Raw genomic sequence first — 24371 nt, forward strand, 5'->3', positions numbered from 1 at the left:
TTTTGCAGCATATTCACAACCAAAATCAGAAGGGAATGTATATTTAAACGTTCTTTAAGGGTTTCCTATTCCACCCCCCCCCATCTATTGCATGCTGTAAAAAGGAATTTAAATTTGCTGCAAAGTTTTATGCCACAGAAATCGGGACCCTTGTTGCAGAATTTAGGTCCAGTATATACCACAGAACCCACAGGTCCCTGATTATAATTTACTATCATTCTGAGACATCAAAACCCTGAAAACTAAGTGATTCCCAAATGTATATGAAATAGCATCTCACCTGCATCTTAATCAGGGAACTCATCAATCAAAGATGTTCTATAACTACCACCAAGGAGATCCCTCGATATTTAAATAATTGTGAAAGAAACTTTCGCCCTTCCCGAGGATAGGTCAACTTTAAGATTCTGTAATTGAAAAAAGCAAATCCTATGCCAGCGAACACCTCACATCTGAGCTGTAAATGCAATTCCCAGGAAACAGATATATCCCTAAAAGCTGCTTTTCCTTATGAAGGAGAACATTTGATGAGCAGAGGCTCATAAATGTCTGGTCTACACTAAATATACCATCATGTTATAAAACTGCTACTTCATCAGTGTGAAACAGGCTATTTGCCTTTTTAAAAGAATGATATAAATAAATGAGTGCAAGTGATAGTCAAGTAAAGGAAAAAAGAAAACACTGAAAACCCACTACAAAGAATTGGAAGCCCCCATGTGGCGAATTGTGTATAATGCTTCAGGTTATTTTTAAATGCACTGAAAAACTCACATTCCTTATCTACTGGTTGTTCAATACCTTACTAATATAAAGATCAGATTCAGTGTCATAGTTGAAGATAGCCAGCAGACTTGTGTGATGTCTTATCAACAGGGGCAAATATTTTAGTTAATCCTCAAGTCTTTACACTGCCAACAGTACAATAATTATTGAGTATTTACATTTTTAATATACTATATTTCAACCACAAGTTTGTATTGAAATATAAAACAAATTCAGTTTTGAGGGCCAAAGTATAATCTAGTCTGTTGTTCAACAATAGTTCTTGGGCCAAGATCCACAAAGGGACTTAGATGCCTAAAGCACAGATTTATGCACCTAAATCCCAATTTAAGGCATCACTGCGATCCACAAAAAGCCCACGTGGCTGCCGCCCAACACTGTAGGAGCCTAAACTCACTCAGCACCTACATTTCCATTATAGACGTTCCCTAGGCTCCTAAATTTCTGTTTCTGGACAAGTGCACTGCTGCCTCATTCTAGGCATCTGGACACCTATTTCCCATCTATGCCCCAGTGAGAACCACAAATCAGGGGAAAACAGATGGAAAAATGCCTGTCTCACTTCCAGAACCCTCTCCTCTAGTTGTACTCAGAACATGCCTAACTGGATCGTGCCCCATTCAAAATGTGGCGGCAGCAGGTAGTGGTCGTGGTGCCGCCACTGCCCACCTTATAAAACTTTTAATCCAGTTGTTAGAGCACTCATCAACGATGTGGGCAGAGGTGAAAGTAAGCCGGTACGGCCCACCGGCAAGAGCCAGTACGCCGTGCCGGACCAGACCGGCTGGAAATTTAAAAGGCCCAGGGCTCCCCGCAGCGGCAGAGCCCCTGGCCCTTTAAAGCGCTGCCCAAGTCCCACTGCCGGAGCCCCAGGGCAGCGGCGGCAGGGCTTGGGCAGGGATTTAAAGGGCCCAGGGCTCCCCTGTGGTAGTGGCAGGAGCCCAGGGCCCATTAAATCGACCCTGAGCTCCCAGTTGCCTCTGCAGCTGGGAGCTCCGGGGCCTTTAAATCCCCACCCGAGCCCTGCCACCGCAGCGGGACTCAGGCGGCGCTTTAAAGGGCCCAGGGCTCCACTGCAGTGGCGAAACCCCGGGCCCTTTAAAGCGCTGCCCAAGCCCCGCTGGAGCCCCGGCGTAGCGGCGCCAGGGCTCGGGTGGGGATTTAAAGGGCCCAGGGCTCCCCTGTGATAGTGGCAGGAGCCCAGGGCCCATTAAATTGCCCCTGAGCCCCGGGGCTCCCAGTCGCCTCTGCAGCTGGGAGCTCCAGGGGTGATTTAAAGGGCCCGGGGAATTCAAAGACCCCGCCTCTTCCCATTGAGGCCCCGCCTCTTCCAGCCGAGTCCGCACCCGCTGATCAGGACTCCAGAGTACCGGTAAGTCCTTTAAATTACTTTCACCCCTGGATGTGGGAGACCCTGGTTCAATTCCCCCTTCTGCCTGGTTCTGAGAAAGGATCTGAACAGGAGTCTCCCAACTCTCAGGAAAGAAGAGTCACTGGAGCAGGGAGACTGGACCCTGGGTCTCCTACCTCCCAGGTGGGTGCCCCAACCGCCAGGCTAGAGAGTCATTCTCTCACTTTCTCTCTCTGACAAAATGCCTCTATTTATACATAGTGGAACAGCTTCAGCAGGAGACTGAGGGAGACCCATGTCAGAATATCCCTTAGCCCAGTAGTTTGGGCACTCTCATGAGAGCTGAGAGATAGCTGTTCAAATCCACTCTCAGAATCAGGCAGAGGGGAAAATCAAACCTGAGTCTCCCACATCCTGGATAAGTGCTATAACTGCTGACTCAACTGCACCATCACCTCCTTCTTCTCTTCCCTGCACCATTTTTGAGTGGAGTGAGGCTGGCACCTAACTCATTCTTGCAAAACACAGATTAGCAACCTAAGCCACCTGATTCTAGGAGAGGGGTTCCTGGCTGTGGAGTGCAAGCAGAGATGGAAGCCTGGGTTTAGGTTCCTGTCTCTGTGCGTAGGATACACCCCTCTCATCAGCATCTCCCATTGGCTAGTTAGGCAGCTCTCTGCCTAGTGTGCTGGCTTGTGGATCCCATTGTTGTTCCAGCGATATTCTAGGTACCTAAAAATTAGGAACTGCAATGCCTGAGTCACCTGTGTGGATCTGGGCCATAATGCCTTTTATATGAGGATTTCAAGGTGCTCCACATTCATTAGGTTTCACAATACTACACAACACAGGTATTATACTCATTTTACAAAACAATAAACTAAGGTTCAGAGTTTATCAGAGATCACATATTTAAACAGTGACACAGTTAGGCCCCAGAATTCCGAACTCACAGTCCTCTATGTTTCTAACCAATATACCCCTTATATCAACATTCAGTCTAAAAGTAGAAAATTTAAAATCCTCACTGAAAAAGTTACCAAAACTTACTTGAAAATTTCATCAACAATTCTGAAGATGGGAGGGTGGCATGCTGCTTGTGGCTAACAAAAAAGAAATGGAAGAAAATTAGACACTAATTAAGATGCAACTCTCACCCAATTAGCTTTCATTGTACAATGTACAGCATTGCCAGTGGACACTACTATGCTGCAGTTACTAAACAAGCGATCTTGGACCAAACCCTGTAAAGGGCTCAGCATCCCAGGATTAGACTCCTTAAAAACAACAAGGAAGACGTGAGACTAACAATTATACTAGGCAGACTAGACAGTTCATAAATGTACACATCTGTGATCTAGAACTGTGTATGACAAGTATCTCTAAAAAATATTAAGGGTGGCAGACAGATGAAAAAGGGTTGCTATGCATGTAACTCCTGCAGCCAAGAGAAAGGAGCAGATGAGCAAACTTTTTTTTTTTAGTTTTCTCTGTATACTATCCCTTTTGGATGCAAGTTGATGTTCTGGTTACATCAACAAAACTAATGACAAGAAATTAATTTGCCTTCTTTTCTCTACCATTGTTCAGCAACTACAGTATACACTTTGGTCTGACACATTTTTTCATAATCCCATACCCTTCTATGTATCTTGGCATTTCTATGTGACCTAAAAACATTTACTGCATCTTAGAGCCCAAAAATACGTTTTTAAATTAGTTTAGTTTTTCATCCTCTCTGTGCCATGATATAACAGCACACATAAGACCATCACATTTTATGGAAGTTATTATATGAGATGGTATATTAGTAAATGTAAGCCACAAAATAAACCCATATTTTTCACTTATAAGATTTAGGCTCTTCTACAGCACTCATCTAGGAAACAAAATAAACACTTGCATAAACCCAGATTTTAATTTTTATAAAACAAAAAAGAGTGACAGGCATAATTTTTTGCTAAGGAAAACATCTAAAGATTTGGTAAGAAAGCAAGTCCTGAAGAATAATTCCATTTTTTTAAAAAGTGTCTAATAAAATGCTTTTTATAGACTTCAGGATCCAGGGATGGAATAATGTGTTTCCACAGAGTATTTACTGTCATGGCCCTTACCCAAAGTGCCTGAAGCACCAGTCTAAATTAAAATTCTGTGCATCTAGTTCAAGCTGCAAAGCACCTTAAAAAGAAGATATATTTTTTTAGAACAGCTTATAGGTAAATGGAGAGTTTACCAGACACATAAACCTTAAAAAAAAACAAAAAAAACGATAGCCATTAGTATAAACTGTCAAGGAAAACTCTGAAAAGGCCAGCTCCTTGTTTCTCACAGCTGTCTTTACCATACTGGAAATATTAGGTGGCACCTCATTTTCATGTTTTAACACTCATTTTTTCTGTCAGACAGCTGTAGTTATGTTGTCATATTGAACGTATGCCACCTAGTGTTCACGAGTATTCACAGCCGGCTCTTTAGGCATGTGTGGAAAACAGCATGCAGCTTGTTGCAAGGCTGAAGTCTACAAACATCCAGTGCTTGGAAGAAAACTAGGTGGACGAGTTAGGTGGATGTGATTTTTACAGGAAAATATTGTTATTTTAAGGGACTTTACAAAATATATTGATACCTTTTAGTTTTTTAGGGTAACCAATCAAATTGAACCATCTTTGTTTTATTTTTTTTCCAGCTACAGCATGTATGTCTTTTAAAATAACATCATTTGTACACTTGCCTATAAAAAGACCAATTTTTACATAAGTTTCAGGGCAAGCACCACAAAATTTTTATGAAATTTTCACTTTATGATACTTTCACGTTCTATCCCATAGATATAATTAGAGTTCATGACAATTTTTTTTATCATTTTTTAATTTAGTAACCCAAGGAATAGTGTACTGGTTGTATTATTAGTTTTCATATTTAATTCAATACAAACATCCATATTTTAATTTACTTGAAATTGACATAATAATTTCCAGCCTTCTGTACTTGAGTTCCATAGGCCTTGGGTCCCTTGCTGCAGAATTTAGGTCAAATTTGATACAGAGCTCACAGGGCCTTGACTATAGCTGTTGCTAGTGCTTTGCCTATAGTAATAAAGTGACTGTATAAGCAAATAAGCCATTTACTTGCTTGTGGCATCAACAATGGTTACATTGCCACTGGATACTGGAGGTTGTTTTAAAGAGGACCAAATCCTATTCTTGGAGCAAAGCCCAACTACATGCGCTTTGTGCAAGGAACAGAACTTTTCCATCCAACTCATTGGCAGGGTGCAGTGAAATAGCACAGTCATTACCAGCAGGAGGAGCCGTGCTGGTGAGTCGATGCCCCGCCACAGGCCTCCTTTCTTCTGAGGATGCGTGAGGCTTTGGGAAGAACACAGTACTTCTTAGTGGAACGACTGGTTCAGGTGAAACTCAGAGACTATTCCAGGGGTGAATTTAGGGTGTAACCATAATGAAACTTTGTTCTTAAGGAATACAGTGCAAGGAGAATCTGCCATCAAGGCCCCAAGCTCACCAACCCTGTTGGCTGAGGCGATGGCTACCCAGGAATGCAACCTTCATGTATAGGAGAGACATGGACCAAGAAGCTAAGACTCCTTTTGAACCATTAGTGAGTATCATAGAATATCAGGGTTGGAAGGGACCTCAGGAGGTCATCTAGTCCAACCCCCTGCTCAAAGCAGGACCAAGTCCCAACTAAATCATCCCAGCCAGGGCTTTGTCAAGCCGGGCCTTAAAAACCTCCAAGGAAGGAGACTCCACCACCTCCCTAGGTAACGCATTCCAGTGCTTCACCACCCTCCTAATGAAATAGTGTTTCCTAATATCCAACCTAGACCTCCCCCACTGCAACTTGAGACCATTGCTCCTTGTTCTGTCATCCGCCACCATTGAGAACAGCCGAGTTCCATCCTCTTTGGAACCCCCCTTCAGGTAGTTGAAGGCTGCTATCAAATCCCCCCTCATTCTTCTCTTCTGCAGACTAAACAATCCCAGTTCCCTCAGCCTCTCCTCATAAGTCATGCGCTCCAGACCCCTAATCATTTTTGTTGCCCTCCGCTGGACTCTTTCCAATTTTTCCACATCCTTCTTGTAGTGTGGGGCCCAAAACTGGACACAGTACTCCAGATGAGGCCTCACCAATGTCGAATAAAGGGGAACGATCACGTCCCTCGATCTGCTGGCAATGCCCCTACTTATACAGCCCAAAATGCCGTTAGCCTTCTTGGCAACAAGAGCACACTGTTGACTCATATCCAGCTTCTCGTCCACTGTGACCCCTAGGTCCTTTTCTGCAGAACTGCTACCTAGCCATTCGGTCCCTAGTCTGTAGCTGTGCATGGGATTCTTCCGTCCTAAGTGCAGGACTCTGCACTTGTCCTTGTTGAACTTCATCAGGTTTCTTTTGGTCCAATCCTCTAATTTGTCTAGGTCCCTCTGTATCCGATCCCTACCCTCTATTGTATCTACCACGCCTCCCAGTTTAGTGTCATCGCAAAACTTGCTGAGAGTGCAGTCCACACCATTCTCCAGATCATTAATAAAGATATTAAACAAAACCGGCCCCAGAACCGACCCTTGGGGCACTCCGCTTGAAACTGGCTGCCAACTAGACATGGAGCCATTGATCACTACCCGTTGAGCCCGACGATCTAGCCAGCTTTCTATCCACCTTACAGTCCATTCATCCAGCCCATACTTCTTTAACTTGGCAGCACGAATACTGTGGGAGACCGTATCAAAAGCTTTGCTAAAGTCAAGGAATAACACATCCACTGCTTTCCCCTCATCCACAGAGCCAGTTATCTCATCATAGAAGGCAATTAGGTTAGTCAGGCACGACTTCCCCTTGGTGAATCCATGCTGACTGTTCCTGATCACTTTCCTCTCCTCTAAGTGTTTCATAATTGATTCCTTGAGGACCTGCTCCATGATTTTTCCAGGGACTGAGGTGAGGCTGACTGGCCTGTAGTTCCCCGGATCCTCCTTCTTCCCTTTTTTAAAGATGGGCACTACATTAGCCTTTTTCCAGTCATCCGGGACCTCCCCCGATCGCCATGAGTTTTCAAAAATAATGGCTAATGGCTCTGCAATCTCATCCGCCAACTCCTTTAGCACCCTCGGATGCAGCGCATCCAGCCCCATGGACTTGTGCACGTCCAGTTTTTCTAAATAGTCCCGAACCACTTCTTTCTCCACAGAGGGCTGGTCACCTTCTTCCCATATTGTGCTGCCCAATGCAGCAGTCTGGGAGCTGACCTTGTTTGTGAAGACAGAGGCAAAAAAATCATTGAGTACATTAGCTTTTTCCACATCCTCGGTCACTAGGTTGCCTCCCTCATTCAGTAAGGGGCCCACACTTTCCTTGACTTTCTTCTTGTTGCTAACATACCTGAAGAAACTCTTCTTGTTACTCAGTACTTGAGTACTGAGAGAACAAGGTTCAAGTCCCATTGAGGAGTAGGTAGAAAGGTTCTGATTAGGCCTTTCCAGAATCTGCTAGTAAAGGGTAGGCAAAGATCGAGTAGCCCTGTGAAGACAAATGATATGCACTGATTGCTGTTAAGTGGGCCTGTTAGGAACTGTTGGACAAACCTGCTTTCTTCAAGGAAAGAATATAGTCCAGAATGAAAGGAATATCTGTGTCTTCTGGAGAAATATGTCTTTGATGTGCCCAGTCAGAGAAATGCTTCCACTTAGCTAGTAATATTTCCTACTGGAATCCTTACTACTATTAGAAAGGATGTTCTGTACAGCTTTACACAATGGCTGTAAGGATGACGTCCATCCGAAAACCAGGCTCCAAGATGAAGCAACCATCGGTTGGGATGCCTGATATTGCTGTTCCCTTGAGCCAAGAGACTGGGATATGTGTAGGAGGTTAGGGAACCAAACCTGTCTGGGCCAGTTGGGAGCAATGAGAATAACTCGTGCCCTATCTACTGAATCTCATGCAAAACTCGCAACAGGAGTGGTAATAGAGGGAACAGATTTTTTCAGCATTTACGCAGATGTCCAGAAAGAAGAGCTCTTGGACTGCTAGTTTGGCAAGTACACAACTTGAAATCATGCTTGCAGGCAACGAAGATGGAGTCTTGCAAAAAATGTGAAAGTTGAAGCTTCGGGGACGTTGGGGGTTCCAGTCCAGACCAAGCAGCAGTGGGAAGGAACTAGAGAGGCAGTCAGCTCACCCTGCCCTTTATCTCCTTGGTCAGAGACACAAGGTGAGCCAGGACACATGTGCAGACCAATGGACACTGCTTTCAAAATTCTCCAGCTCTGGGCACATGGAGAGTATGTGTACCCACAGTGGAATACACACAGGGACCAGAACTCAAAGAAGATGGGATTTTCAGGATGCCAAGGTTATCACCTAATCTTTTCAAAAGATACCATGGGATCTCACATCCCAAGTTGCCCTTGAATTTATCTTGGCAAACCATCTCTCATACATGGGAAACAGCATAAGAAAAAGCTTTGCAAAACTGGCATCATATCCTCTGGACCCTCTCCTCATCAATTTCAAAATCTGCATGATCTGTAGAGCACAATTCAACCTAGAATGCACAGCCAGACTAAGGATATTGGAATTGCAGGTCTGAACTAATGATTACATATTCAGATGTATATTTCTCATACAATCAAAGATACTGGCACCTTTATTTTGTTTCCTTTTTAAAAGGAAATTAAATGCAAAAAATTGCGAAGTAACATTATGGTGGAGATGCTACACGCATACACAAACAAATCATGTAAAATTCAGCTACTTTTTCTATTATGAATTTTTCTGATTCATGATTGATAATAGGAATAAGAAAAAACATTGATTTATTTTAACAATAAAGACAAAAACAAATACATAGAGAAATAAAGGAGAAAACATGCATATGTGCTTATACATATACACGTGTTAATGTATGTATAAGTAACAAACATATATCTGTTATGTGTTTTATTAATCAATATATCTTAATGTGCTTTACATAAACAAGTATTATCCTCAAAAAGTATATACAGATGAAGAAACTGAAGTACAGAAGTTAAGTGACTTGCCCAAAATCACATAGCATGTGAATGGAAGAAATGGGAACAGAACTAAAGTCCTCTTGACTCCCAGTCTAATGTCCTATTCATTGGATCCAGCTGCTCTATGGCTAAATAACTCTAACTTTAAGAAACTATTACACTTCTGTACTTTACCAGATTGTTTGTATTTCCAAGTTTTATTTTTTTACTAGCACTATACAAAAATATTGCTTAATTAGTGATAAACATGTCACTCCTGAATTTTTGGTTTAACTTTAACGAGTACCAAATGCATCTTTATTCTATGTATACAAACCTATTTTAAGAGCTTTAAGATTAGCTGACTTTTAGTCACAAGTACTTGGTGAGTTCAAAAAGGTAGGATCTACTCACATGCTTAAAAGACTCCTAACTAGGAGATAGCAAACTGCGATTTTATTTTCAACAGCTATTAAAAAAGGAATACCATTTAATTTCTTTTATAGAATTCTTGTAGTGAAGAGCATGAGGAATTCACCAAGAGCACAAGTAAAATTAATCCACACAATTCCCAGTGTTTCAACTCCAGGATATAGCCTTTTGAGGATGGATTCTTTTATAAAATACACTGTTAAGGAAATTAATTGTATCTGTTGAACTTTACTTAGCTGGGATACCCTGCAAGGAAATTCAATTTAAAACAAAAATTGTCTTGCCTCTCCCAATTTCTCTCTTACACCTCCCCCATCTTTCTCCCTGTTCTCTGCCTCTTTCACTGGCAGGTCTAGCTGTGAAAGATGACTCTGGATCCAGCTAGAAGATAACTGTGTGGATCAGTCAAAGCAGGGGGGCAATGTAGGGGCATAGGAACCAGGGTACCACCCCAAACCTTAGTATCCTGTATGGCAGCATAACAGTGTGTCACCACCCCACCTAATAAGTGGCACTTTTCACTCTGCAGTGCTGAATCAAAAACAATAGCATTTGAGGGTCCACAACCTGAATTTCAGCTGGAAAGCATAACGTAGTTTTGATTCTGGGCCAGACTTGGGAAAGTTGATGATGCCAGAAGAACTGCATACTTACAAAATGGCTTACAATGTCAAGAACGACATATGTTTTAAGGGTCAGAAACTAAAGCCAAGGATTAAGGTTTTCTTGTGCCCTACCTTTCAAAGGAGCACAACTACATCTGCTTCCAAAAGTACTAACTAAAATCTACACAGACATTACTATTGGCCCTGATTTGCCTATACGTGCATGTAGTGAGGACTGTACAAAAAGCCTGAAATGTATCTGTAAAGGAAGGTATCTAAAAAAAAATTTCTAATTTGCAAATTAAGAATTTAGTTTAATACACCACCACATAGATATTACAAACACATATATACATACACACATATATATTATACACTTATGTACACTTCAACCCTCAAAAATGCAAGACCTCCCAATTCCTGAGAGGCCAAAGAATATTCATGAAGATTATTTCGCTATATGCAATGTGTATAATGCTGATCTTTTGTTTTTATTACTTCCTAGTAACTACAGAATTTCCAATACTAATTCCAGTTTCTGCCAAGAGATGTAAACATAATTAACCACACACCATATAAAATACAAGTTACTAGACCATCACACTCTAATTACAGTTGGAATCCAAATATAACAGTATTGGATATCAAGTTTCTTTCATACTAAAGCACAGCAGTCTTCTATCTGGGCCCTGCAGTTCTCAAAGGGCAGGTCTCCACTACCGCTTAAGTTGATCTAACTTTCATTGCTCAGGGGTGTGAAAAAAAAACCCACCATGAGCAACGCAAGTTTCACACTGTCCACACCGGCGCTATGTCAGCAGGAAATGATCTCCTGCTGACATAGCTTCCACTTTTCGCCGAGGTGGAGTAATTATGCCGATGGGGGAGTGCTCTCCCGTCAGCATAGTGCGTCTTCACCAGATGCGCTACAGCAGTGCAGCTGCATCGGTGTGCAGCTGTGCTGATGATGTGCTGTAGTGTAGACTTGCCCTAAGATATTTACCTACACTTATGACAGTGCTGAGATAATTCATTGTGATAAATGACTCAGATGATGCAGTTCTGAAGCAGCTTATTCACATAACCAATTTTTTTCTGGTTCCTTTTTTCGTACTGTATTGTTTTTATTGCAAATAGGAAAAAGAGTCTAAATCAATCAGTAATTTTTGGCTCGTCATTTTGTATTGTAATTATCGTAAACCATAAGGCACATAGAGGTCACATCCTGGAAATGTCATAATCAATCAAACAAACAAAACACATATTCACGTACCTCTAAATAAATGTTCTAAATATATTTTAGACAGGATATATTCATCACACTGGTAGATCCAAAGTTTCTACTTACTGTATTCTAAATAGCTTTTAAAATAGCATGTAATAAGGGAATTATTAGACTGACTGATCATTGCTCTGAGCACATCATCCACCCTACCAGCTCCTGCTACCATGCTTCACTGCAAGAAGATCAAGCTTCCTGTCATCACCCTCTCAACTATACCCTCATATCCCTCTTGCATACTCTTAATGCATTGCCTCCTACCAACAAAGCAAGGCTTGTCTGCCTATTTGTCAAATTCTCATCTTTGTGCCTTCATCCACACTACCCCTTTACACAGAATGCCCTCATCTTCTTCTCTTGTTTATCTGTGTGTGTCATTTGTCTTCTTAGAGTGCAAATTTTTGGGGGCAGGGGCTGAATTTTCAAGTATGTGCAATAGGAATGTGCCCAGCACAATATGGTCCCAATCCTGCTGGGGGGCTCTGGGTGTGAATGTAATATAAATATTAAATAAATAAATAATAATATACCCAAGATTAAGACAGAGATTTTACTTTCTTTCTATACTGATCCAATGTTTTCTGTAAGCTATGTATAGCACCTATATATTATGGTGAATGATGGCTTTAGAAATGTAGAGGGATGGATAGATGGATAAGACAGTTGTATTATATAGATTATGGGAGAGAGATAATCCTGTGACCACTTTACAGGTGGAAAAGAGAGAGATGAGAATGTATACAGGCACAGAACCTTTTGTAATCTTGAGTTCTGAAATGTTCAGATCACTGATTGATGCATAAGCAGCATCAATGCTAGCAGTTATGTAGCTTGTCAGCATGGTACACAACACCTACAATGGGGATCTACAGAGGCAATGAATAAGAAATAGTTACCTACCTTTCTGTACCTTTGAGATGTATTGCACATGTCCATTTCCCTGTAGGTGTGTGTGGGCGCCCCATGCACAGCTGTCAAAGATCTTTTCCCCCTCAGCAGTACCCATTAGGGCAGTTTGAGTGCCCTCTGCCATTGCATGCCACTCTGTGCAGGCATAAGAGGGAAGAACCACCCCAATCCATCTCAGTTCCTCTTACCGGGACAGATTTGGATAGAGAGGGGAAGGAGAGTGGGTCATGGAATGAACACGTGCAAAACATCTCAAAGAACAACCATTAGAGAGAGGTAGGCAGTTTCTTCTTCTTTGACTGATTGCACATGTCCATTCTACTGGATGTGGGCTCGGAGTCTACAGGAACAGATTGGAGAACAACACGTACAACAGTGGCATGGGTCCTGGACTGCTTGGCTATAGCATAATGAGAAGCTAACATGTGCAATGATGACCAAGTTGTCCAGAATAGGTAGTTGCACTTGGAAAGCTGCTGATGCTGCATGCGCTCTAGTGAAATGGGCCAATACTCTAGCTCAATGGTGGGCAAACTTTTTGGCCCGAGGGCCACATCTGGGTGGAGAAATTGCATGCAGGGCCATGAATGTAGGGCTGGGGCAGGGGGTAGAGGTGCGAGAGGGAGTGCGGGATGTGCAGGAAGGGGCTCAGGGCAGGGGGTTGGGGCGCATGGTGTACAAGGGGGCTCAGGGCAGGGGTTTGGGGTGCAGAAGGCGCGCAAGGGCAGAGCATGCTCAAGCTGCCCCAACGGGCACCACTGAGGGAAAAAGATCGACACTGTGCATGTGGGTGCACACACACCTACAGTGGAATGGACATGTAAAAATACTCTAAGAAGAGAGAAGAATTTTAAAATATTAAAAGACACATGAGAGCACACCTCCAGGTGTATCATATATGCCACATTTCAAAGTGTCCATGCCTCAGGTTCACTTTCATAATGCAAGATATGTGCATATGACATACCTATACATCCTGAAATGTATTGCTTTCATAAATGGGTTCTGTTACTATTTCTTTGTTAGTGGAAGCCTTTAATCATGTCAAGTGACCAGGTCACAAATCATTATCAATTTCTAAATACATTGGATGGAATTGGTGCACTATATAATAGAATATTTCTAAAAAAAAATCTAAAATGATTATAGTGCTCAGCACCTCTGACAATCAGGCCCCATTTCTGTTTATCTCCTGATGGTCTATGGATGAAGCTTTTGATGCCAAGACATCATGTTCTGTGAGGTTTTTAATTTTAACGTATTTTATTAGAGTAGGTATTTGCCATGGTGTTCTGCACAAAAATTTCTCCTCTTTCCACTACTGTTATTAAGCTACACACCAGCTGACAGCTACTCTCCCCCATAGAGGTTGCTGAATTTCAGTGATGCTGTATATGAGAGAAGTATTTGGCGATCCTTCAGCATAAAATATGTAATGTATTAATTGTGGTACATACCAGTAATGACTCTCTTATGATACACGCTACCTCTTCCAGTGAACTTGTTTGAGTGGAAATCAACCTTCCAAAAAGATGCAGTGTTGCTTTTTCAAGGCTAGGCAGATGACGAAGCCACAAGCTTAGGATAGCTGATTCAGAAAGGGCAATCTTCTTCCTGAGTTAATGGGAAAATATTGTTTTCTACAAACTGAGCCATGAAGTGAATAAATATTTAAAAGAATTGCATATCAATGCAAAATTATCAATCCACATATACATACTTATACAATTTTAGAAGAAAGTGAAGCTAGCATAAAGAGCAGAGGACAGGTCTGATATGCTTGCAGGAGCCCACAGTGCTGTATTAGTTGGAGTTTCCTAAGGGCTGATAGCTTCATGCCCAGGTGTATTCATCATTGCTATATTCCAGCTGGAAGGTGACAAATGCCTGTATAATTGAAACCAAATCATTATCTGCCAAGATGGAATGGGATGGAGTTTCCTTGCTAACCAGAGATGACAGAAAGCTACTCATGGACACTGCTATGTGAGAGCTTAGCCTCTTCATTAAATTCAAAAGCATTCCTAGACTATGGATTGAATTGAGCAATTATGGGCATGTACCTTCAACCAAAGGAAGCATTGTGGCTACAAACTTCCCATAGCGCTTTTTCTCTGTTCACCATCACCTCTGTCTTGCTCAGGTTCAGCTTCAATCACCTGCTCTTCATCTATGAGCTAATCTCATCCTAACACTGGACCACCTTGATGGCAGAGGTATAAGCAAATCTACATATCATTAATTGTATTCAAGTGCCTAGTTAAAAATAATCTGCTGGGAGATACAAGACTTGAAAACGTGGAGAACCAAGTTCTCAATAGAAATATGAGAACTGTCAGGCAACACAAAGACAAGAATATAACCGGTATGTTTTGGTATGCAAGGACACAATATTAAATCTGGATCTCTAATAGCAGAAGTTAGGAAAGATCTAGTATATTTATGGCAAAGAGGTACAAAATCTCAATGAAAGGCAAAATCCAAAAACAATTACAGTGATGCTGTCTAACATCATAGACATAGGGAAAGTAAAACTGAAATAACACATCAGAAATCTAGAATCCTTGTTTTCCCTCAACTTCAGGTCTGCTATTCAGGTAAAAAGAAAATATTTTGTTACAATACAGTAGACATTCAATGCATCCAGCATGCAAGTTCACCAAATAGTAATTCCAACTGAACACAGTTAATATTCTCTTTGGTGAGGAGTAATAATCTGTATATTCTATGTTACTTACTTTAAAAATGTCTCATTCACAGCTTCTAAAAACTCTGAGCTGAGAACCTCTTGCGATCCACCTCCATGATAGGTAAGGAGCGCTTCCAGTAGAGGAGTTACATCAGGCAAAGTGATAAGAGGGACGCAGAAAAGGGACACTACATTTACATGATTATCTGAAACTCTGGAGAAATGAAAAAAGTTTCTTATTTTAGGGAAAGAAAACACTCAAAAGTCTTAATTTCTAAAGTTAAGAAAACATTTATTTATTGTAGCAAATGCTGAAGTATTCTCAAATGGAGATTCTTAAAACAATCAGAATTTCTGTATGTTGGCACTGAGGACTATGGCACTGCAGTAGGGACCTCAAACAATTCTAAAGTGTTGGCAGTGTTCAATAACTATGTATGTCCTGCTAGCAATTAATAGTTTGCCTTTCCCGGTTTGATAAAGAGCAAAGCAGTCCCTCAGAGGAAGATTACAGTTTCACAGTTCCCACATCGGTATCTTAGGTTCTCACAGGAGACAACCAAGCTGGCTTTGATCCCTACGGTTTCCTTGGCTTTTCTCATTCCAGCAGGAATTACTCCAGTACACACCATAGTATAAATCCTGCTACCTTCAAGTGCTCAGGCATAAAAGTGAGGATTTGTCTTAAAGATCTACAACTGAAGGGATGCATAGTACAGTATAGCATAGCATTGCATAGCTATTGACCCTGCCTAACAAGATTGCACTTTTGGAAAAGATTAATGATGGTGCAATCTAAATAGTATTAAGGTGGAGGATAATTTAATATTTAAAGCCAAATTTTAAAAAGATTGACTTCTTCACATATGCGTGAGGGTGCTAACTGTGCAGCCAAAATAAGGAATTACATATGCAAAAGTAGGTATTTCCCAGTTTATGTACAAAATTACTTGTTGGTACCCATGCATATGAACTTCAGAGGTAAAATTTAACAAGTTATATTTTGCAAATGTGACCCTTTTTTTTGATGAGACATCCTTCAGAAGACTCCTGGAAACGGGGTAATGATGGATAAAATCAATATAATTTCTAACAGACTAATTGAGGAGGAGATTCATGAAAACTAGTTATTTACAATGCTCCTGCTCAGCAATAAGAACTGAACGTATTGTGATTTGTTGACATGGAGAGTCCTTCTGATTTCTACAGTGGAGAAATGCTACGTGATATATTTTCAAAGTTTCCTACATTTCTGATTTAATATCTCCAGCTTAAAAATGAATATGGAAATAAGTGTAGACACTCAGGCTCAGGCTGAAGCCTGGGCTCTAGGACTCTGTGAGGTGGAAGGGTCCCAGATTCTGAACATCTACACCTCAATTAAACAACCCCTAAACCAGAGCCCCACAAGCCGGAATTAGCTGGCACAGGCCAGCCACATGAGTCTAACTGCAGTGTAGACATACCCTTGGACATCCCTCCCCAAACCTTAGTGTGAGTGTATGCGTGCGTGCATGAGAGAGAAGTGTGTGTGTGTGTGTGTGTGTGTGTGTGTGTGTGAGAGAGAAGTGTATGTGTTTGAGAGTGAGAGATACATGAGTCAGAATCAGATAAGGGAGTCCATGGAGGTCTAGCTCTTTGCAGGAAAGCCAAGGTTGCAGGTAGGTTGCCCCAGAACTAATGCAAAGACTCAGGGTTTCTGTGCAGATGACCAACTCCCCTCCTGTCTCCTGGTCTCCTATTGCAGGTTTCTCTAGGACTGGACAATCAGATCCTTAACTATTCTGCTGACAATGCACAAGAAGGAATATAACCCTGCTCTCTCTCCCACTGCTATATAAGCCCTGTAGTATTAGCACAAATAGTAAAAATCTATTTTGTTACTGAAGTGAGCACCTGTGACAGAATATACACAGTGTGCACCTCTGAGTAAAATGGAGCCATTTTCACACAGCCTTTTCAAGTAACAACCACACATTAATCGAATACATCTGGTATGTATCCCTCTGTTTTATTTTTGCTTTCATTTTTGCTGACATATACTTTGATTCAGATGTAATCAAAGGCTCTGTGGGTGTATTCTGAAAATAGTTTTTTTAAATGTTTTTTAAAACGTTATGGTCTTCATTTCAAAAAGCCCACAGTACCAGGTATACATTCAAAGTGGTGAGGAAAGCAAGAACTAAGCAAATATAATTGTTCTTTTTACCAAAGAAAGACTGCTGCTCAGTCACCTCAAACAGCACCTCTATCACCCTATTCCATGTATTTAAACAGTGGTTCTACTTGTGTTGAGTAGTAGTTACTCTCATGGGTAATAATCTCAATGGAACTACTGTGAGAGTCAGGACTTCTCAGCATGAGTAAGGACTACAAATTTGGACTCTTGCTAACTGTGCACTAGTGGTGACATCTGCCCTTCTGACATTACATAATAAGCATACAATAATACCTGCACTGTTCACTGATATGATGAACAAGGAATGGAAATACATAATTGGTTAAGAGGGGCATGTAACAGCACTGCAGACATGTTACCCTATACCCCAAGGCTGTGATTATCTGGTAAGTAAAAGGTTTTCTGTGACATTCCACTTAACAGACTTGTCCATTACCGAAGCTATATGGTAATTCTAAATATTACCATGATTCTAAATATATTTTTAAGTCTAAATGCTTGTTTCAAAAAATTTGAAGAAGGACCTCACAGAACTTCAATGATCCATACTAAGACTTATTGAAATGAAGTTTAGATAACACCTACCTCCCTTGAACATTAAGTCCATTAAACTGATTTCCTTTGAGTTCTGTCACTAATGATAAGACTATCTGTTAAACAAAATCAATTACATTAAAAACACATACATTATATATATACACAAGAGAGAGAGAGAGATACCGAGAGAGAGAGAGAGATACACACACACACTGCAAATAGGATGACATCAGTTGTATTTTTTGGTGTGAGACACTTTTCAATTGTGGTAAGTAGCCTTCTCTGTAGACTTCCCCCTCCCTTTTTTCCCCCTCTCCAGTGCCAAATCAAAGTGTTCAAGACAATTACAGGTACTAAAATTGTTAATCACCCATCATTAATCCCATTACACAATTAGCAAATAAGTGAAATATTAGAGATCTGCATCCCAAGAGTTAAGAGAAAAGTAACTTTTAAAAAAGCATTACAATGGGTAAAAATTCCAAAATAAGTAGTAAATCTTCATTCTATGAAATATCATCCCCATGATTTTACAGGGTAAATGAAAAATCACTCATTTCCCCAAAATATAGGGTTCAACTAGCATTGTAAATACAGTGTGCACAGTCAAAAAGAAAATATAATTCAAAAAGTTACTTTCTGGCAAACATATGCCACATAAAATATTTTCCTTATTTATTAAATTTCATGTTACAAAATATGTCTTAGCTAATATTCATTTCAGTGATACATGAACAACAAGGATTTTTTTTTTTTTTTAAAACCCATACACTTTGGTATAAGCCTCCCTTTTTTGTCTCGTCATCTCCCATTTTATCTTTCTTCCTTAAAAGGCTGTAAGAGTAACCAAGGTACAAAAAGATAACAGTCATTCAGTTCATGTTTCTTATAGCAATGACATTTTCATATACATTCTTACAGACTGGTGATTTATTACTAATAGAACCTCCATTACACAAATTACTCACATTTTTAATCAGTTTAGAATAGTAATCTGCAGACGTGTAGCCAAGAGCAGAAATAAAGGTACCAGTACCAGCTTCGTTAGCTCCCCATTCAGAAGAAGAAGAAAGGAGATGGCACAGCAAACTCTTGATGAAATCAATAACGAGGAAGAAACAACAGAATAAAACACGTTTTAGTGTCTGATATCGTTGATGTTATACCTAGATTGTGGGCCAGATCCTCAGATGGATTGTGGCTACTTTGAACCACACCACCAGTATACTTGGGGCACAAAAGTCAAGTGAGAGTTGCTGGGGTGAAGAGCATTCTAGAGTAGGGGTGATGCTGCACTGGCTGACAGGGAAAACAAGGATTCAGATGTCACATGCTCTTGTTAGTGCTAGTGTAGCAAGATGGCTCCATACTACACGGATTCTGAGCTAGCTTTTAGGCCCCTGGATGCCATTCCAGGCTGGTGTAACTTCAAGTATCCCTCAGACCGTTCTAACACTGTGCACAAGGAAAGAAGTGCACAGAGCAACATCAGAGTCAGTATGGTGGCAAAGGGAATTTTACACTAGAGTTTCACACCAATCCCTCAATTATGCCTAAAGTATTTTGGATGTACTTGAGGATCTGGCCCTATTTTATTTTAGCTATCTCACTAGGGAGTTAATGGCAGCATTTATGGTTTAATGTTGACATTTACTTGTTAATACTTTCACTACTAAATGCTTTACACCAAATTTCAAAAACATTATATAAAAAAATACAAATAGTTGGTATTATATTTGCTGTAAGTTGAAATCGAATGAATTTTTACAAAAGCACAGAACAATGACTGCAGGAAGTGCCATTGATGATTCTGTAGGTGGCACTCTTCCTTCTGAGTTAGTACCAAACCAACACCCCAGCATGTTAGTAAGGCACTGTGCTGCGAGGTATGCTGGCTTTTTGACAAATCAAGGTATCACCCACTTGAACATCCCTCAGCACTTTTCATAAGAGCAGGGCTGTTCATCCTATCACAACTACATTATTATTCTACTTATCAAAAAAATTACAGCATTTCAGTTGAATATAGTTTTCTGAATTTCCAATTGTCAACTGTTATATTCTAATGGAATATACTACTAGACAGTTGCCATATTCCACCTCAATGGTTCATTTCAGGTGCATGTTGAATCAGGACCTTACATGTTATAGCTACCTAAACAATATACAAATTCAACATGATTAATCATATGGAAATGTGTATGAAAGCTAGGTTATTGTGACTGAGCAAATCAGGATTAGCAGACACTGAATAAGAAGGTACTTGAAGAAGACACTTCTTCAAAATACGTATTTGGAAGGCAAATTGAGACCCAAGTCCTATGACCTCAATGGTACTGGGAGTCTTTGATCTACTTTATTTATTTTTTGAACAGAGAACCTCATCTAAAATTCTCAACTAAAAAGAATGAAGCAGTTTGTTAATTACTGCTTTCAGAACTCCAATCCAAATATTTATATATGCTTTGTTGGATGTCTTTAATTAACTGGTTCACTGGTCCTGGAATTAAAAATATGCCCAGTTCGATGTACTGTATATAAGAGATAATAAACAAGCAATAGAAATGCAATAAAGTCTAAAGACAATTATGAAATATCAAGAGATGTGCATCCCAAACTCTTCTATAATTTTGTATTCTTTTCTACAGGATTATTTTATACTGCTGAAGATTTATGGTTATGCCTGAATTCTAGTATTTTTAAAAGATTTATTTTATAACTTTCAGCAAAAAAATAGCTGTTGTACTGCCATCTAGTGGCAACTGTTCTAAAAACTGAAAAGGAAAGGAAAATGTCGCAATTGTTTGTATACAGCAGTTTGATAAAAGCAATTAATATACTTTTTTTTTTATTCGAAAGCAGGAAAAATCAGCATTAAAAAGGGAACTTTCATGGTGCGCAAGCTTCCAAATATAATCAAAATAGAAACTTTAATCTATTCACCTTCACATTTTCCCTCTAATTTTCCCCACAATTAAATTACTAATTACTCTGGTAATTGCTATTTGTGTTTAAATTAACTGTTAGAATGCTATCAGATTTTCAGATGGACGGCACCTGGAAACTGGGAGGATTCGGCAGCTGCAAGGAGACAAAGGGATTGATTGCTGGTCTGAATGCAAGTTGAAAGATTCAGGGAGATGGCAAAACTGACGACTCCCTGTCCAAGCATGGAGCCAGAGGAACCAGTGTGTCACTAACACGATGGGTGCTGTGTACCATTACCTTCACAGAATTTCTGCCATCATTACATACAAACTAGGAGGCCCTGTAGATGAGCTGAAGCCTTCTTAACTTTTCTGGGATTGTTTTGCAGAGTCAAGCACTACAATAAGGCCTTGAATCTACAAAAATCTCTTCTCGGACAGAATTTTTTCTACATCTGTTCTAACTTTTGTTTCCCGCTCTAGACCTATTTCTATTATACTTTTTTCAAGATGGGGTGATCAAAAGTGAACAGAGTATTCAAAGTGAGAGTATTAAATTGGTTTATATAGCAGTATAGTATTTCCAGTATGGTTCTTTACCCCTTTCTTAACATAATCTAACATTATTTGCTTTGCGCTTGTCATGCACTATGAACCGTCCACAATGACACCCAGGTCCTTTTCCTCAGAGTTTATAGTTAAGTTCAATCAACATGTATTACTAGTTCAAATTGTTCCATTTAACATGCATTACATTGCATTTGCCATCCCTGTTCTCTAATTGGCTGGCTTTGGTAGGTCCCTGTGAAGTTCCTCAAATAGTGAATGATGGCCTTAGTATCAGGTTAAAGCATACAATGAAGAGAAAAAGCAGGGAGTCTGAGGAACATTATAATTGGCTCTGGAAAAAGAAGATCCTAAGCGAGTATGCTTTTTCCTACTGGGCTCAGAACAGAGATGCCCCTGGTTCTTGCCACGGGAGGGATTGCTGGAGTAGAGACATACTCTGTCTGCCCAGAGAGGGGAAAGAGAGCAAGAGAAGGAAATCTCAGAGCTATTGCATCAGGTTACTGCAGTACTCACTGGACAATGGCCTATTTCTGCTCCTCTACCATCCAGTGTATTCAATTCAACTGTGTTGCACCTGAATTGAACAATGGTTTATTATTAAATATTTATGTTATGGCAATAGCCAGTGGCCACAATTCAGATTAGAGCCCTGTTGTGCTAGTTGCTTTTAAAAGAGAGGTAGACAAGGTCACTGCTCCAAGGAGTTTACAATCTAAGATTTTTTTCCTAATCCACAAGGGGTAGCATTGATGAGCAAGAATATTTCCAAATCCAATGATTGGTTATCTTTGTATTGGATTGATGTCAAAGGAAGCTTAACAGTCTGTATTGTTGAGTAGAGCCTAGTTTATAGCCTCTTCCTCATCCCCACCATACAAAATCAATATTGTAATACCTAACACTTGTATAAACCTTTTCAATAGTACATCTCAAAGAGCTTTACCAAGGAGATCAGTATCATCATCCCTGTCTTAAAAGACTACCCCAAAATATCGCCAGATTATTGAGTACAGTTCTACTCCATCTTTAGTTAAAAAAAAAATAATTCCGTTAAATCATCTATTTTTTTGTTGTTCCTTTGAAAAGTCATTAAGACATGTCTCAATCTGCTACACAGGCTCTGATAAATGGGGGGGGTGGGTAGCTAAGGGGTACTGGCAAGTGCTGGTAGATGACCGAGCCAAGGAAACGTCAGCCTTCATCACCCATGTAGGGTTGTATGAATTTAATGTGCTCCCTTTTGGACTGCGAAATGCACCTGCCACCTTCCAGAGACTGGTAGATAACGTTCTGGCTGGATTTGGGGAATTTGCAGTCACCTACCTTGACGATGTGGCTATTTTCTCAGATTCATGGGTAGAACACCTGGAACACCTCCAAGCTGTCTTCCAGCGCATAAGGGAGGCAGGATTAACCGTTAAGGCCAAAAAGTGTCAAATAGGCCTAAACAGGGTAACGTACCTTGGACATCAGGTGGGTCAAGGTACTATCAACCCCCTGCAGTCTAAGGTAAATGCTATCCAAAATTGGCCTGTCCCTAAGTCTAAGAAGCAGGTCCAATCCTTCTTGGGCTTGGGTGGGTATTACCGATGATTTGTACCACACTACAGCCTAATTGCCACCCCACTGATAGACCTAACCAGGAAAAAACAGCCAAATGCAGTTCAGTGGACTGAGAAGTGTCAGAAAGCCTTTAACCAGTTTAAGGCGGCCCTTACGTCTGACCCTGTACTAAAGGCCTCGGACTTCGACCAACCGTTTGTCGTAACCACAGATGTGTCCAAGCGTGGTGTAGGAGCAGTTTTAATGCAGAAAGGACCAGATCAACAATTCCATCCTGTCGTGTTCCTCAGCAAAAAACTTTCCGAGAGGGAAAGCCACTGGTCAGTCTCAGAAAAAGAATGTTACACCATTGTGTATGCTCTGGAGAAGCTACGCCCATACACTTGGGGATGGTATTTTCACTTGCAGACTGACCTACTGCACTGAAGTGGCTTCACTCAGTCAAAGAAACTAACAAAAAACTTCTTTGGTGGAGTTTAGCTCTTCAAGACTTTGATTTTGAAATACAATACATTTCAAGAGCCTCTAACAAAGTGGCTGATGCACACTCCAGGGAAGGTTTCCCAAAATCAGCTGGGTAAAAATGTCCCTGCATTCTAAGTCATTGTAGTCCTTGAAATGTAAAAAGTACTGTTTAGTTCTTCATGTAATTATTAGTAACATTAAAGGTGCATGTATCTTATTAACTCTGTTTCCTAAACCTCCAGGAAGAAATCCCAGCTGGTGTGGACCCAACCTGAACCAGGCTGGCCAGCACCATCTGTGATTTGGGTGTGTGTGTGATAAATGAAGAGGGGGGAGGGATAGCTCCCTTTTATGGACACCCAGCCAGCCAGTTAGCTATAAAGTCCCTCTTGGTGACTACTTGCTTTACTTGTAAGGGGTTAAAAAGTCCCCCGGGTAAAGAAAAGGGAGTGGGCACCTGACCAAAAGAACCAATGGGAAGACTAGAATTTTTTAAAATTGGGGGAAAAGCTTTCCCTTTGTGTTCTGTGTTGTTCTCCAGAGAGAGGGGAACAGAGCAAAGTCAGGGCTATGACTATGCTGTAAAAAGCTTTTTGCCAGGTATGGAAATCATCAGATTATACCTAGAACTATGTAAGTGGATTAGGATAGGTCTAGAAAGATGCGATTAGGGTTATTTATTTTATTTTCTGTAAGGCTTGTGGACTCCTCTGTGCTAACCCCAGATGCTTTTATTTGCTTGTAACCTTTAAGCTGAACCCCCAAGAAAGCTATTTTGGGTGCTTACTTTTTGGAATTGCTCTTTTAAAATCTAGCAATAGCCTAAGTTCCAGATGTATTTTCTTTCTTTTTGTTTTTAATAAAATTTATCTTTTTTAAGAACAGGATTGGATTTTTGGTGTCCTAAGAGGTTTGTGCATATGTTGTTAAATTAGCTGGTGGCAACAGCTAATATCTTTTGTTTTCTTTCTCAGCTCTTCCCTGGAGTGGGGGGGGGGGGAAGGGCTTGAGGGTACCCCACAGGAAGGAATTCCCAAGTGTGCCTTCCTGGGATCCAAAAAGG

The 24371-nt window shown here is 40.6% G+C and overlaps 1 protein-coding gene across 2 annotated transcripts in view; it reads right to left on the minus strand.

Annotated features, from left to right (window-relative positions):
* Positions 1-24371, minus strand: part of FANCC (FA complementation group C) — a 121967-nt gene that overhangs the window by 29020 nt on the left and 68576 nt on the right. For both annotated transcript variants that reach the window (XR_002907885.2, XM_024196067.2), the window contains exons 5-9: positions 18752-18874; positions 17832-17896; positions 15117-15281; positions 13836-13992; positions 3188-3240 (exon numbers count right to left, since the gene is read on the minus strand). Coding sequence is in view for 1 of the 2 variants with exons in the window: in XM_024196067.2 (XP_024051835.1) it covers positions 3188-3240; positions 13836-13992; positions 15117-15281; positions 17832-17896; positions 18752-18874 (563 nt within the window). In the remaining variant the exon portion in view is untranslated. The remainder of the gene's footprint in view (positions 1-3187; positions 3241-13835; positions 13993-15116; positions 15282-17831; positions 17897-18751; positions 18875-24371) is intronic.

Source organism: Terrapene carolina, unplaced genomic scaffold, assembly GCF_002925995.2.
Source record: "Terrapene carolina triunguis isolate 2854851 unplaced genomic scaffold, T_m_triunguis-2.0 Scaffold113, whole genome shotgun sequence".
Lineage (NCBI taxonomy): Eukaryota > Metazoa > Chordata > Testudines > Emydidae > Terrapene > Terrapene triunguis.